General features: G+C 47.4%; 1 protein-coding gene across 4 annotated transcripts in view; it reads left to right on the top strand.

Moving 5' to 3' along the window:
- The window catches only part of NUP133 (nucleoporin 133), a 951,293-nt gene that overhangs the window by 558,023 nt on the left and 376,603 nt on the right, over nt 1-16,667 (top strand). For all 4 annotated transcript variants that reach the window (XM_077486543.1, XM_077486541.1, XM_077486544.1 and 1 more), the window contains one exon: nt 5,487-5,711. In XM_077486543.1, coding sequence (XP_077342669.1) covers nt 5,487-5,711 — 225 coding nt within the window. The remainder of the gene's footprint in view (nt 1-5,486; nt 5,712-16,667) is intronic.

The raw sequence follows: 16,667 nt of genomic DNA, 5'->3' as shown, positions 1-16,667 counted from the left end.
AAAAATCCTGTTTTCTTGGAGTACAATACAAGACGGTGATCCCTCCTCTGTGGCTTGCTGGGAGTTGGATAAGTTCTGTGGGGCATGTCCCTGCAGGTTTCTTTCTTGCTAGTGATCAATCATCTGAAGGCAGAGGCGGCTCTCTAATTAGGTGGTCGCATAAGGCCTCGCGACCATCTAATTTGCCTGACAATGGCATAGGAAGAGAACCCAACATCGGAAAGGATTGCGCTGCTCACGGATAGGCGGGACCGATCTAGAACACTGCGACTCTGCACTAGCACCCTCCCCAGCCGACTTCTCATGTCTTTTACCAGCTTGGGCTGTACGGGGTGAGTCATTGGCCCCCGTTCTGCTATAACTCCTGTAGTAAAAAAAAAAAAGAAGCTGTGCCAGTGATCATCGACGGGGGAGATGAGCAGTGTCAGTCTGTCCTGTACATGTCCGAGGATGCTGGAATCAGCTCACACACTGCCTGTGGAAAATGCTCTGCACATCCAGCAGATAGGTGTGCTGGAGCGGTAACCGGTGAGCGTGGCCAGCAGAGGCAAAACCATCTCACTGCTTGCCGTGCTCTGTCTGGAGACCAATGAGCTGCAGACTGTGGGGTTAACTGCTTGGTGATGCCCTGCCCCCCCTCCCTTCCGTCTCTCACCCCACCTCTTCATCCCCATCCCTCCCCCCTCTCTTCCACATCCTTCTGCCTCGCCCCCCTTTCGTCCCCACCCCCTCTCTCTCTCCTCTCCCCCCTCTCTCTCCTCTTCCCCCCCTCTCTCTCCTCTTCTCCCCCCCCTCTCCTCTTCCCCCCTCCTCTCTCTCTCCTCTCCCCCCCCTCCTCTCTCTCCTCTCTCCCCTCTCCTCTCTTCCCCTCTCCTCTCTCTCCTCTTCCCCCTCCTCTCTCTCCTCTCCCCCCTCCTCTCTCTCCTCTCCCCCCCTCCTCTCTCTCCTCTCCCCCCCTCTTCTCTCTCCTCTCCCCCCCCTCCTCTCTCTCCTCTTCCCCCCCTCGCTCTCTCCTCTTCCCCCCCCCTCGCTCTCTCCTCTTCCCCCCCCCCTCGCTCTCTCCTCTTCCCCCCCCCCCTCGCTCTCTCCTCTCCCCCCCCCCCTCGCTCTCTCCTCTCCTCCCCCCCCCCCTCGCTCTCTCCTCTCCCCCCCCCCTCGCTCTCTCCTCTTCCCCCCCCTCGCTCTCTCCTCTTCCCCCCCTCGCTCTCTCCTCTTCCCCCCCCCCCGCTCTCTCCTTTCCCCCCCCCTCGCTCTCTCCTCTCCCCCCCCCCCCCCCTCGCTCTCTCCTCTTCCCCCCCCCTCGCTCTCTCCTCTTCCCCCCCCCCTCGCTCTCTCCTCTTCCCCCCCCCCTCGCTCTCTCCTCTTCCCCCCCCTCGCTCTCTCCTCTTCCCCCCCTCGCTCTCTCCTCTTCCCCCCCTCGCTCTCTCCTCTTCCCCCCCCTCGCTCTCTCCTCTTCCCCCCTCGCTCTCTCCTCTTCCCCCCCGCTCTCTCTCTCTCTCTCTCTCTCCTCTTCCCCCTCTCTCCTCTTCCCCCTCTCTCCTCTTCCCCCTCTCTCCTCTTCCCCCTCTCTCCTCTTCCCCCTCTCTCCTCTTCCCCCTCTCTCCTCTTCCCCCTCTCTCCTCTTCCCCCTCTCTCCTCTTCCCCCTCTCTCTCTCCTCACCCCCCTCTCTCTCTTGCTCTCTCTCCTCTTCCCTCTTTCTCTCCTCTCTTCCCCCGCTCTCTCTCCTCTCTTCCCCCGCTCTCTCTCCTCTCCTCTCTTCCCCCGCTCTCTCTCCTCTCCTCTCTTCCCCCGCTCTCTCTCCTCTCCTCTCTTCCCCCGCTCTCTCTCCTCTCCTCTCTTCCCCCGCTCTCTCTCCTCTCCTCTCTTCCCCCCGCTATCTCTCCTCTCCTCTCTTCCCCCCGCTATCTCTTCCCCCCGCTCTCTCTCCTCCTCTCTTCCCCCCTCCTCTCTTCCCCCCGCTCTCTCTCCCCCTCGCTCTCTCCCTCCCCTCTTCTCCCTCGCGCTCTCTCCCTCCCCTCTTCCCCCTCGCGCTCTCTCCCTCCCCTCTTCCCCCTCGCGCTCTCTCCCTCCCCTCTCCCCCCTCGCTCTCTCTCCCTCCCCTCTCCCCCCTCGCTCTCTCTCCCTCCCCTCTCCCCCCTCGCTCTCTCTCCCTCCCCTCTTCCCCCTCGCTCTCTCTCCCTCCCCTCTCCCCCCTCGCTCTCTCTCCCTCCCCTCTCCCCCCTCGCTCTCTCTCCCTCCCCTCTCCCCCCTCGCTCTCTCTCTTCCCCCTCGCTCTCTCTCCCTCCCCTCTTCCCCCAAGCTCTCTCTCCTTCCCCTCTTCCCCCTCGCTCTCTCTCCCTCCCCTCTTCCTCCAAGCTCTCTCTCCTTCCCCTCTTCCCCCAAGCTCTCTCTCCCTCCCCTCTTCCCCCAAGCTCTCTCTCCCTCCCCTCTTCCCCCAAGCTCTCTCTCCCTCCCCTCTTCACCCTCGCTCTCTCTCCCTCCCCTCTTCACCCTCGCTCTCTCTCCCTTCCCTCTTCCCCCTCGCTCTCTCCCTCCCCTCTTCCCCCTTGCTCTCTCTCCCTCCCCCATCGCTCTCCCACTTCCCCCACTCTGACATATTTTCCTACTACCCTCTTTCTCTCCTCTCTCTTCTTCCCTTTCACCCTCCTGGTTCACCCGTCAACCCCCCCTTTCACCCCCTCTCTCCTCTCCTCCTTCTCCCTCTCTTGGCAGGGAAGATGGAGAGTGGCAGGTAGTCAAAGTTGCTGCACCATGGGCCTCTGTGTTGTACTTGCACCCTGGGCTAGAAGTTGCCAGTGCTTTTCTGTATTCAGGTTCACTGACCATAGCAAATGCATGGCAAATGCATTGGCAGGTATGGAGCATAGGTTTAGGAAAATAGATGGGTCTATGGCCTTTGTTAGGTAATGTCAAATTTAGTCATAACGTAGAGATGTCTAGTAAGTGACTTCCACTATACAGAGGGAGCTTGTGTTTCAGTGCCTATCCTGGTGCGTTATGAGATCCAATGACATGCTGGAATCCTTGAGGACTGGCCATGGGTGAATTGTCATCAGTTCGTTGTACACTGCAATGTATTCACCTTTATTGCTTGAATTATTTTTATTATTATGAGTGGGCCTCACAAAGCCTAGAGTAGGTTCTGTCTGAAAGTACACGAGCAACTCAGTCACCTAAATCCAATAACACTGGTGTGAAAACAGATCTTGAGTGTCCAAAAACATAATGGAAGATGTGAACACTGGTAAAATCAAGACATTTGGTTTAATGGTCAACATACACTGGCTTAAAAAAATGCTTCTAGAGGAGAGGTACTTGGTGGCAGATAGTCACGTGTTTTTAAAGTGTTATTAACCACTTGCCGACCGCTACCAGCACATATACGTTGGCAGAATGGCACATCTGGGCAAAGTAACGCACTGTACGTTACTTTGAATTTCCTGACGTGCACGCGAGCTCCGTGCCTGCGGGACCCACGGACTCGATCCCCGCTGGGATACCCTTGATCGTGTCATGGAGCTGAAGAACGGGGAGATGCTTTTGTAAACAGCATCTCCCCGTTCTGCCTAGTGACAGGACGCTGATCATCTGTTCCCTGTCATCGGGAGCAGCGATCAGTGTCATGTGACTGCTAGCCCATCCCCCAAACAGTCAAAATCACTGCAGTCGCAGTCATGATAAAAATCGCTGATTGCCGCCATTGCTAGTAAAAAAAAATAATAATAATAAAAACGCCATAAAACTATCCCTTATTTTGTAGATGCCCTAACTTTTGCGCAAACCAATCAATATGCAGAAGAATACAGATCGGTCTAAACTGAGGGAAAAATAAATAAATACATTTTGGGGGGATATTTGTTATAGCAAAATGTAAAAAAAAAGTTTTTTTGTTTTGTTTTTTTCAAAATTGTCGAACTTTTTTTTGTTTATAACGCAAAAAATAAAAACGGCAGAGGTGATTAAATACCACCAAAAGAATGCTCTATTTGTGGGGGAAAAAAAGCACATCAATTTTGTTTGGGAGCCAGGTCGCATGACCACGCAATTGTCAGTTAACAGTTACCACAGTGCCAAACCGCAAAAAAGTGCTCTGGTCAGGAAGGGTGTAAATCCTTCCGGGGCTGAAGTGGTTAAACCCACAACAGTAAAATCAGTCTGTTTATGTAGTGAAGCATGCTTGTTATAATCACTGCGTAACCTAATGCCCCGTACACACGAGCGGACTTTTCGACATCCAATCTCCGACGGACTGAGTCCGGCGGACTATCCGATCGTGTGTGGGCTGCAACGGACTTTAGCGAAGCTAAAGTCTGACGGACTTTAGAAATGAAGCATGCTTTAAATTTTCCCGACGGAACTCCGCCGGACCCGGTCCCCTTTGAAAAATCCGCTCGTGTGTGTGCTACTCCGACGGACTAAAACCGACGCTAGGGCAGCTATTGGCTACTGTCTAGGAACTTCCTACGTCGAATCCAGTCGTACGTCATCACGTTCGACTCCGTCGGAGTTTGGTGTGATGGTGTGTGGTCAAGTCCGTTCGGTCGAAAAGTCCGCCAGAACTCCGTCGGAACTCCGGCGGAACTCCGGCGGAACTCCTTTGGAGGTCTGTCAGACTTAATCCCTCTCGTGTGTACGGGGCATAAGGGGTTTATCCTTTGCATTGTGTAAAAAGGCTGTTTGATCCTGTCTTTTCTGATCCTCCCCTTTTACTGCCCCTAAACCATCTGCTTATAGAACAGAGCACTAGGAGTCCCTCTGCACATGCTCAGTATAGGGCACATTGCTAGAGGTGTGTGGTTTTTTTTTTTGTTTTTATTGTTTTTTTTTTTTTGGGAGGGTGCATGTGATCAGCACCAGGACAATCAGCACTGCCCAGACAAAGTCAGGGGTCATGCAGACTCGCAGGACAGTCAGAGGAGAATTAAAAACTCCTCCTACAAGCTTTAACCAGTGCTCGCCAGATACTGATAGAAATCACAAGACTTCTATATACGACTGATGGGAAAAGCTATTTAACAGTTTAAAATAATTGCATTTTCATTTTCTGTGTACTGTGGGAGAGCAGATATGGTGAATGCAGGGTCTTGTGTATAGTATTACTTCCAGCTTCTGTTTACAACTTGATATTTGTGAAGTGCTGCCTGTCTCCACTTCTGGTGGTGGAAACGGAGTGGTGTGAGCACAAAAGTATAGCAAGTACTGTATATTCTGATATTACACAATTTGTTTTATTGAGATATATGTTTTGTTTGATATTTCTTCTTGTTAATTGGTAACAAAATAGCATTACGAGTGCATTTCACTTTATATCATTACATGATAAGATGCTAAAGTTTTGCATCTAGCTTGTACAGGAAATTGTTATATGCATTATGCAAATTATAGGGTCCTGTTTTGAGACTTCCCATTTGCTTTTCTACTTTGCTCGTATGTCTACTGCTGTCCTACCACAAGTCTAGTTCATGGTTTATAATTGTTTATGCAGGTTGGGCTCTTCAAATGTTTAAACACCTGCCAGATGAGAGAGCTTACAATGGCAACTCGACTGTTGCTTTGTGAACATGCTGAGAAGCTGTCATCTGCAATTGCTCTGAAGAATCACCACACCCGGCTTCCTAAACTGGTAAACTCTGCTATACAGCTGGCACTAAACAAAAAAATGCATTTTGTTCCACAAAACCTTACTGCTGCTGATGTCTATTTTAGAGAGGTAAGCAATTATCCTTAATACAGTTTTTCTAAATAAGTTTATATAAAGGTTCAGGGTTTCCAAAATGATAATATACAGTATGTTCTAATGTGCAGAGAAAAATCTTGGATACTAATGGCAAAATCATGAATAATGGTATAATAATGGTAATTTATTATTAATGAATATGGTAGTTGTGTACCAGGGGCCTAACTACGAATCGTGGGGGCCTTCTGGCAAACTTTCTGTAATATTTGGCAGTATTAACTGTGATTATAAGCATGTTTTGTATTAAGAACAATGACTTGTAAAGTATAAATGAAAGGCAAACTTTTTTTTTTTTGTTTGTTTTGTTTTGTTTTGGATAGAGTGGAGAAGGGATTAGAAAGCTTGTCAGTTTTTATTAGGGTCTGTGTCCCTGTTAAGGAGATTTGCCCTCTCTGTTTGACCTGTTTACCATTATCATTGAAATTGAAGAAAATCACAAATTTTGAGTTGTTCCCAGAAAAGTAATAGATGGAAAATATTCCAATAGGTTCCCCAAGGAATGTATTTAATGTGATGGGATTTCCTCTCACGTCCTGTTTTGCTATGGGACAGGCAATGAAGTGAAATCGCTGCAATGGGACTCAAATGGCAAAACAAAAACTGACTGGTTATAACCCTTCCTTGCTCTATCCATAATGGGGTGAAAATAAAGTTTTGCCTATAGTTCTACTTTTCAAGGACAGGAAGCAGGAGAGCTGTCCACATAGTGGGTACACTACTTGGGACCCATAATGTGGATACATATTGTCTTAGTAGCAATAATCACCATAATATTTCATGTTATAACAAAATGATCTGTGTTTCTTTTCTTACATCAAGGGACATAGAGCCATAGTAATTACTATGTGGGTTATATCAGACCGACAGGTGCTGGACACTGGCATGCCCCAAAGGTATGCACTCCCCTATATAACCCCTCCCATTACTGGGAGTCCTCGGTTTTTTCGACATTGTCTAAGCTGTTGGTCACGAGTAAAGATGTGATATGATGTGCTGTGCTGAGCTCCACGGGTAGTAATTGTTGATCATTGATGAGGGCTAAGTCATGCTGTCTGTATCTGTTCTGATGTCTTTTCATGGGCTAAATAAATGGTACCCCAGCCTCGTATCCGAAGAAACAAGGTTTTGCTTGCGAGCGCTTCTCTTTAGAGAGCTGGGCCCTGGGATCCAGTACTATTTGCTAGTGAGGCCATAAAGTTTTACTGGCAGGGTGCTGTTGCAGGTCCATTTTTATGGGATAACCTGAGAGTTCCCTGGTTCCTGAAGGTTTCCTATAACGTCTCGGAGCCTACCGTGAAGGGTGAAGATTGGGCTTTATCTCTGAAAAAAACCTGCTGCGAGGATAAGGCAAGGGAGATTTTCTCAGGAATTTCTCCTTCTATGTATTGTGTTGTCATGCCTATGTGTCTCCACTGGGGGTTGTATTGAGCACTCACCGTCCTGATGCTGGAAACAGCAGAAGCCTTCACTCCCCTCTCCTCCAGCCGGAACAGACCCTCTGGTAAGAAAAGGGGGGTTTTGTCTCTTCCTGTGCCACCAGATTGGCTTTATTCCCCTTTGGGGGGGCATGCCAAGACAGTTCCTTCTCTTTTGAAAAAACAAAAGTGAAAAATATAAAGGGCAGACTGCGGCCTCATCAGCGGATGATTTACCCCCCCCCCCCCCCCCGCGCCATGCTTACACTTCACAGGACGCCGCTAGCGCGGGAAAACATCTTCAAGGAAAGAGGGGGCTGTTTTTTGCAGGGGCGTGGCTAACGCTGGCCAAACATGGAGGCAGCTGGTCTCAGCGCTGTATGTGTGAAAGCTGCTGCTGGCTGTGGAGGGACAGAGCAAGTGGATGGCTTGCTCAGGTTAGTGTACACAGGCTTGCTGCTTTGGCACAATATACTTTGCTTTTTGCTAGGGTTAATAGCAGCTAATAGTGCTGAACTATAGCCTAGCAATGTACATTCTTTGGCATAGTGCCTCTGCTTTTTTCTTCAGGCTATGAATGGTAATGGGACCAGGAACGTCTCCAAAATGTTGTTTGTTTTGCACTGTAAACGAAATGCATTTCCAAAGAATGTCATCCTCCTCTGAGAGGGATACGGCTAGTCAGATTGAGCCATCAAGGGTAGAACACTTCAGTCCCTTTTATATATCATAAAAAACAGTTTTTTAGTTTTTTTTTTTTTTCTTCTACCATTTAAAAATTTGAAAGAAGATTTAATTCTATGATGTCCCTCCATAGTAGAACTAAACATAGCAGATTCCCATCTAGTCCTCGGGGCGCTTTTGTTGAGGTGCAGGAGGCTGGGGATCAGGCAGATCTTCCCAAATATTGGAAGATACTTATCTTTCCTCTTCAGAGGATCATAACAAGGAGGGAGTAGCCTCACAAATCAGGTGCTTGTCTAATCCCTTACTTAACTCTTGTGTTGCCTGTGTCACAGGCTCTTGAGGTATCTACCTCTAATTAGGTTCATTTGAACCTCCCCCACCTGGGGATGTTTTTTCCTATTCATGCATAGCTTATGTATTCCGAATGGGAACATTTCTATGAACAAATGTGGGTTTCCAGCAGTTGATGCTGCAATCACCTCAGTGAGCTGAGTCTCACACGTCCAGTGGATAATGCACTAATGTTAAAGGATCCAGCAAATTAAAGTTGGAACTTCCTTTTAAAAACAAGATGTCTTTTGCAGTCTCTGCTGCAATTGGTGTATCTCAGTCCTTTAACCCTTTAACATCTGCGCCACCATTTTGGTGGAGCACATTTTCAGTCACGCTAACTCATTGAAAGAGGTGGACTTCAAACGGTTAAGGAACAGTTTGTGGGGATACCTGAGATTCTGCCTGATCAGCAGGCCAGTCAATGGGCTAGTGTATCTGATGCACTAGGTCTCACAGTGGATGCTATTAAAGTAAAGACTCTATTGTTTATCTTTGACACAGTTGACCACCTGCTCCTCCTCAGCAAATTACGCTCCCTTGGCCTCCGTGATTCTGCTTTATCCTGGTTTTCCTCCTACCTATCTCAGCGCACTTTCAGTGTTGCTTACAACTCCATCTCCTCTGCTCCCCTTCCTCTTTCTGTTGGGGTACCCCAAGTTTCTGTCCTTGGGCCCCTCCTATTCTCACTCTATACCTCTTCCCTGGGCCAGTTGATAAGCTCCCATGGTTTCCAATACCACCTCTATGCCGACAACACCCAGATCTCTCTCTCCACTCCTCAACTCGCCCCCTTAATCTCTTCACAGATCTCCAACTTACTGAATGACATATCAGTAGGGATGTCACACCACTTCCTCAAACACAATCTTTCTAAAACTGAGCTTTTTATATTTCCTCATTCACGACCCCCCCCCCCCCCCCCCCCGTGACTTCACCATTAATATCAACAAAACAACCATTGGTCCCTCCACACATGCCAGGATCCTGGGTGTAATCCTTGACTCTGACCTCTCCTTCAGCCCCCATATCCAATCACTGGCTAAATCCTGCCGCCTTCACCTCCGCAACACCTCCAGAATTCGACCCTTCCTGACTAATGACACCACAAAGCAACTTGTTCACTCCTTGATTATTTCCCGCCTTGACTACTGCAACTCTCTCCTTAATGGCCTACCCTTATGCAGGCTATCCCCCCTTCAGTCTATTATGAATGCTGCTGCTAGACTAATACACCTCACTAATTGTTCCGTGACTGCTGTACCTCTCTGCCAATCCCTTCACTGGCTTCCCCTACCCCACCGTGTAAAATTCAAAATGCTAACCATAACATACAAAGCCATCCACAACCTCGCCCAATCTACATTACCAACCTCATCTGCAGATATCGCCCAAATCGTCCCCCCCGCTCCTCTGAGGACCTCCTGCTTTCTGGCTCCCTTGTTACCACCTCTCATGCTTGCCTTTAAGACTTCTCCAGAGCCTCTCCCATCCTCTGGAACTCCCTGCCCCAGCCTGTTCGCTCAGCCCCTACCCTGTCCACCTTTAAGAGTTCCCTGAAAACTCATTTATTCAGGGAAGCCTATCCCACACCCACCTAAATGTCCCCGAGCTGCCCCCATCAAATCATTCTCTGCAGCTATTACCTTTTGTACCACCACCCCCTCCCTTTAGAATGTAAGCTCTATAAACAGGGCCCTCCTGTACCTTTTGTATTGTACTTTAATTGTGTTGTCCCCCTATACATTGTAAAGCGCTGTGTAAACTGTTGGCGCTATATAAATCGATTATAATAATAATATTGTTTAAGCCTCATGGCTTATGCTTGAATTAGTGCATTCTCACAAAATTCTGTGGCTGAAATATTAATCAGCCGAAACACCATCTGAAAGCCAGTTTGTTTCCCTTCCTGTGGTACAGCTATTTAGAGTGGATAAGGACATCCAAAAGGGTAAAGCTCTCTTTACCAGTAAAAGGAGGTTCAAACATTTCTCCTTTTATCATCTGCCTCTAGGCAGTCTCAACGGTCTCAATCGTCTGGTTCAAGGGAAAGTCCCCAAGGGCAGCACCAAGGATCTTGGGGGCAGAAAGTCCACATAGCAGAATGCTAAAGCCTTCTCATGAAGGAGCACCCTTGTTTTGGGTGAGGGGAAAGGTCCTGTGATTCTCAAAATCTGGCAGGAACAATGTCAAAAGCAGAGGGATTGCTGCAATTTTTTCTCTAGGTTACGACTAGAGTTCCGAGAGCCCGGATGGCTCAGTTGGCTTTTGATCTGAGGGTCCGGGGTTCAGGTCCCTGTTTTGGTGCTGCCTGTGAGGTCCTTAGGCTGCTGATGGGGCAGTCTTTATGCAAGAGTTTGTCTCCTTGGGGAATGTCCCTAAGGATCCAGAGGAACAAAGTTTCTCTTTCTGGCCTCTGGATCAGCTGTTATCCCAGTCAGTGATATCGGAGGTTCCCTTAGTGGAACAGGGGTAAGAGAGGTAAGACCCATTCTAGATCTCGAAGATCTGAATCGGCACTTAAACATTCAATCTTTTCATAATTTGATCGGCTGTGTCCATCCTGCAAGGAGGGGAGTTGCATATCTCCATGTGCCAAAGTTTCCTGCTTACCAGACATTTCTGTGGTTTGAAATATAAAATGTTTTTTTTTTCAGTTGTGACCCTGCCATTTGGCTCCATTAGTGTTCTGAAAGATTCTGGCACCTCCATTAGCCAGGTTAAGGGCTCAAGGCATTGCGGTCCTAGCCTATTAGAAGATCTATTTTTAATAGATCATTCAGTCTCAGGTCTAAAACCAGAGTCTGATCTCAGCTGTAAATATCGGAAATCTCTAGGTTGGATTCTCAACCTAGGAAGATTCTCCTTAAAACCACCAAGGCGATTACGTTACTTGGGGGCTGGTTATAGATAAAATACAGAAGAAGGTATTCTTACCCCAGACAAGAATCAGTTCTATTGTAGGACTAATTCAACTTATCAAAACAAAGGAAAGTTCCTTCATTCAGCTGTGCGTGAGATTTTTAGGGGAAATGGTGGTCTCCTTCAAGGCCGTCCCTTAAGTGCAGTTTTACTCAAAAACTGCTTCCAGACTCCATCCTGTTGGTCTGGAATAAAAAAGATTCAGGCCTTTTTTGCAATACGCTTGGCTCCTGACATAAGTCAGAGCCGAAATTGGTGGTTGTTATCCAGCAAAAGGGAAAATCTTTATCGTGGAAGGTATTAACAGATACCAGCCTTCTAGGCTGCGGAGCAACCCTGGAAGAAGATTCTGTCCGGGGGAGATGGTCCAGGTTAAAGGACCTTTCCTAGCAACTTTTTTTTTTGGAAGTTTCAGGCAGTATGTCTTCTACGTCATCTTGGCGGTCAGACTATGGGACTGTCCTGACAGGATTCAGTCTGACAAGACCACAGCGGTGGCTTACATTGATCACCAGGGGGGGCACGAGAGGTCGTGCACCCCAAAAAGAGGTGAATAATGTTCTAGCTTGGGCAGAACACAACACTCCTTTCCTATTGGCAGTTCTCATTTTTCAGGCGTACTACCTGAGTCGCCAATAATTATTTCAGGGAGAATGATCTCTTCACCCCAACATCTTCCTTGCGATATGTCAGAAGATGGGGTATTCCAGACATAGACCTATTCGCGTCCAGATTCATTAACAAGGTCGACAATTTTTTTTTTTCGAGAACAAAAGGGGTCTGCTAGCAGGCAGAACAGACGCATTCGTTTTCCCATGGGATCAGTTTTCACTGATCTATGCATTTCCTCCAGTTGTGCTACTTCCGAGCCTTCTCCGCAGGGTTAAGCAGGAACAAAAGGAGGGGATTCTGGTGGCCCCAGCAGGTCGCAGAAGATTTACTGAGATCATAAAGATGGCAGTAGAAGTCCTTCGGACTCTGCCATTATAGCCAAACCTTCTTGCACAATGTTCGGTATTTCATTCTGCCTTACGGATTAAAAATTTAACAGGTCTGACTGTTGAATCCCACTCTATAAAAGATTGTGGATGATCTCCTTTGGTAGTGTCTACTTTGATTAATGCCAGGAAGCCAGCTTCCAGAATCACTTACTATGGAGTCTGGAAGACATATACTTCTTGTTGTGGATCCAGAGGTTGGCTCCCCAGGAAATATATCATAGGCAGAATTCCTGATGTCCTGCATATGGGATCTGAAATTAAGCTGGCCTTCACTTCTATCAAGAGCCAGACCCTGGCCTTGTCATTGTTTTTTTTTTTTTTCCTGTGGCCTCTTGCTTCCCACTCTTGGTGCATAGCTTACCCAGGGGGTAACACTGTTTATTCCCCCTTTCAAGGCACCTCTAAATACTTTGGATTTAAAGTTGGTCTTATCAGCTTTGCTGAATCAGCCGTTTGAACCTTTACATGAAATTTCCTTGGTTCTTTGACAAGAAAGATAATCTTTTCTGGTTGCCATTTCTTCTGCAGAAGATAATCGGAACTAGCGGCTCTGTCTTGTAAGGAGCCATATTTCATCATGCATAAGGATGAGGTGGTTTTATGTCCTCATCCAGAATTCCTACCAAAAGTGGTAACAGGTTTTAATTTAAACCAAGATATTCTTCTTTCTTTCTCCCCGGAAGCCTTAAGCTAGGGAAGAGAAGGCACTACATTCTTGATGTAGTAAGAACGATCAGAGTCTATTTAAAGGTGACCACTCAGGTTCACAAAACACAGGTTTTGTTGTACTGCCAGAGGGTCAAAGATGTAGACAGGCAGCGCCAAGATCCACTATTTTCTGAATGGATTTGTCAAGTGATTATTCAAGCTTAAGCTTAAAGAAGAACATTCTTCATTCTCATATTAAGAGCACACTGATCCAGGGCGATTAGTGACTCTTGGTTGGTGCATCATTAGGCCTCTATGGCTCAGACCTGAAAGACCACGACTTGGTCTTTGGTTCATACGTTTTTTTAGATTTTATCAAATCGTTATAGGTAATGAGGATAGTGCCTTTGGGCACAGTATACTACAGTATGAGTTCTCTGGCCTCCTGTTTCCCTGATTCTGTCTCCACTTCAGTTGCCATTGCTATGGGACATCCCACATAGTAATTACTAAGTAATTACTATGGCTCGGTGTCCCCTGATGTAAGAAAAGAAAATAGGATTTTTATAACAGCTTATCTGTAAAAACCTTTTGATGTACATCAGGGGACACAGAGGTCCCTCCCTTCTTTGGGATATACTTGTATTGCTTGGCTACAAAACTGAGTACTCCCTAGTAATGGGAGGGGTCATATAGGGGACTATACGCCTTTTAGGGGTGTGCCAGTGTCCAGCACCTGTCAGTCTGATATAACCCACATAGTAATTACTATGTCTCTGTTTCCCCTGATGTAAATCAAAGAAAGAGGTTTTACAGGTAAGCGGTTATAAAAATCCTATTTTTTGCATGCATTTAGTTTATGATGTTAAGACAAACTTTAAACTCTAGCCTCTTTTTTATAGAGCTTAGAAAACCTAATCTGCTCTGCAAAGTTGTAGCTCAGCAGAAACTCTGGAATGTGTGACTACATTAACCACTTTGCACCCGGGACAATTTTTACATTTTTCACACTTGTTGGTATTTTTTGCTTAAAATCAGGATTATTTTTTGCTAGAAATTTACTTAAAACCCCCAAATAGTATAGATTTTCTGAACATAGTTGCCCTGAATAATAAAATTGTGGCAGTTGCAATTTTATATCTCACTTTAGCAGTTCAACTATTTATCAAAAGCTTGTTTTTCATGAAAAAGTACACAAATTAATTCTAGTGCACATAAAAACAATATATTACCAAAATATAAAATGGGGTTGCTTCGAGTAACTATTTACCATGTAATATATACCAAACGTGTCAAGACTCGAGAAGTGTGTGTCATTGAAATGGCTAAAAAACTTTCATGGGGGCGTGGCCAAGAGCGCCATGTGAGCGGACGTGTCTCACAGAGCTCCCTGTAGATATCCTGTCAACGATCCTTCTCCCGACCGATTCGGGGCTTATACCGGGCACCGGAACACCCTAACGCCTCCGGGAACCCAGCAGGCACCATCCGGACCCTCCGCCTGCTACGGACTCGCCATGCCGGCCCGAAAACCGCAGAAGGGAGAAGAGAGCCTCTCACAAGATACCCAAAATGGTGCCGTATTGCCCCAGCGTGCACGAGGGACAGGAAAGATCAGGGTAAGACGCTTACTAAAACACCCAAAGCCCAGGGGAAGGATATGCTGTATTATGCACAAAAATTTAATGGCGTGGAGGGACCCCGGGCGAATGAAGTGCTGGATGCTACTCCTATCTTTAACACACAGCAGACGGCGGAATCCTCTAGTCAGGCACAGCAGTTTGTGGCTGAGCAACCTACCCCAGAAACAGATGTGGTGGAGGAAGGGGATGACGCTGAGCAACCCACCCTTGCTGACATACTGAGAGCGGTGCAAAAATGTACCGCCTCAGTGCAGACACTGCAGGAGCACTTTGGTGGCTTAAAGGAGGAGGTGGGACTGATTAGACATAACATGCAGAAAATCAGAGAGCGCACGACGGCGGTGGAGGGTCGGATCAGTGAGGTGGAGGATAGGATGGTGCCCATGGTCAGAGAACTGCAGATCACTGCCAGAATTGCAAACGCCAATGAACTTAAACATGAGGACATTGAGAATCGCCTGAGAAGGAGCAACATCCGTATTGTATCCGTATTGTAGGATTGCCAGAAAAGACGGAAGGCAGAGACCCTACTGAATTTGTGGAAAACTGGCTGCTGGAGGTGTTCGGCCGTGAGGCATTTACTCCTTTTTACTCAATTGAGAGGGCGCACCGGGTCCCTTCCAGGCCCTTACCCGGCCATCCGCCGTGCACCATGCTGGCTAAACTACTCAATTATAAGGACAAAGAGATCATACTGCGAAATATTCAGTATAATGGTGCGAGAGTCTCCTTTTACCCCGATTTTCTCGGCAGAAGTTCAGAGGCGCAGAGTGAAATTTGGGGATGTGAAAAGAAGGCTGCAACGTCTCGGAGCCAACTACGCCAGGTTATACCCTGCCAAGCTCCGCGTGATAGCGGGGGGCCGGGCACAATTCTTTGAATCTGCTGCAGAAGCTTCTGCGTGGTTGGAGGCAAATGAACATCTCCTTCGCCAAGAAGGAAGAAATGAGGAGAAAGCAGACTGATCCTACGAAGCATTTGACTGTGACCCTAAAGGAACCCTGTGGATTACAAAATTCCTACTTAAGGGCTCTCAGGACTATTGGCTGCTTTAAGGCCATAAGCATGTTCGGTCGGGAGACATATTTACCGTATTGGCAGAATATGAGCACACACCAAGTTTTCAATGGGACTAGCCCAACGGTTGGAGTACATCCTATGTGGTGAGACATTGGTCACTGTATGCCTGTTGCAACAGAGGCCGGTATGGGTTTTTGTTTACACCCAAAGGTTTTTTTTTTTTCAGTTACTGAAGGTTATTTTTCTCTCCTATACTGAAATTTTCGCTCCTGCAAGGAGCAATTAAAACAGCATTATGGCCAGATCACAAAGATGAGTGCAACGGGTCAAGCCCGGCAGAGGGAATACCACACAGCATTTGAGCGGGAGGGCTCGGGTCCAGATATTTACACTCAAGGGTACTATTTGCTCTCTGAGACATTCCGGGACTGCACTTCATGGTTTCCCCGAAAAGGGGACAGGAGGGGGCCCTGGGTATGTAAGAACTGGGTATATCGAGCAAATTATAATATGTTTCTAAGGGATAGTGATCTATTCTGTAATACTCATTCTGTTGATATGACATGATGGCGTGTACTCCCATAATCTCATGGAACGTGAGGGGCCTTGGGGATCCCCTCAAGTGTACTATGGGTTTCCACAGCCATTAGAAAACATCTTCCGGGTATTTGTGTGCTGCAGGAGACCCACCTGACGCCGGACACAGTGTCGTGTTTGGGGTTTGCATGGGCGGGGTGGGCGTACCATTCCACTCACACCTCATATTCTAGGGGGGTGAGTGTGATGGTGCATCGTACCCTCGACTTTCAGATGATCGATTTTGTGGTTGATCAGGAGGGAAGATATGTATTTTTGTTGTGTAGAGTTTCGCAGTTAGAATTTATTCTTGCAGCAGTGTATATACTCCCCCCCCCCCCCCCCCCATTCAGTCCCATGGTTTTACGTGCCCTGTTAACTTTCCAATTGGCAAACCCAGGGACTCCATTGGTGGTGGTGGGTGATTTTAATGGAATCATAGACCCTAGTTTGGATAAACACCCTCCCCCTCCAGGGGGCCGCAATAAGAACATAACGGCCTTGGCGAGGTTTATGGGGGAGGTGGGGTGGACAGACCTGTGGAGACATGGGAACCCAACCGAAAGACAATTCTCATGCTTCTCTAAGGCACATTTTGCTTTATCTAGAATTGACCTGTGCCTGTGCTCAGCCTCAGCATCTCAGTATGTAGAAAAGGTACAGTACCTAACTAGAAGTATCTCTGAT

Source organism: Lithobates pipiens, unplaced genomic scaffold, assembly GCF_037356315.1.
Source record: "Lithobates pipiens isolate NorthernLeopardFrog02 unplaced genomic scaffold, aLitPip1_a1.2 Scaffold_18, whole genome shotgun sequence".
Taxonomy (NCBI): Eukaryota; Metazoa; Chordata; class Amphibia; order Anura; family Ranidae; genus Lithobates; species Lithobates pipiens.
Note: the sequence above shows the minus strand (reverse complement) of the source record. Positions and strands in the feature narration are given on the sequence as shown.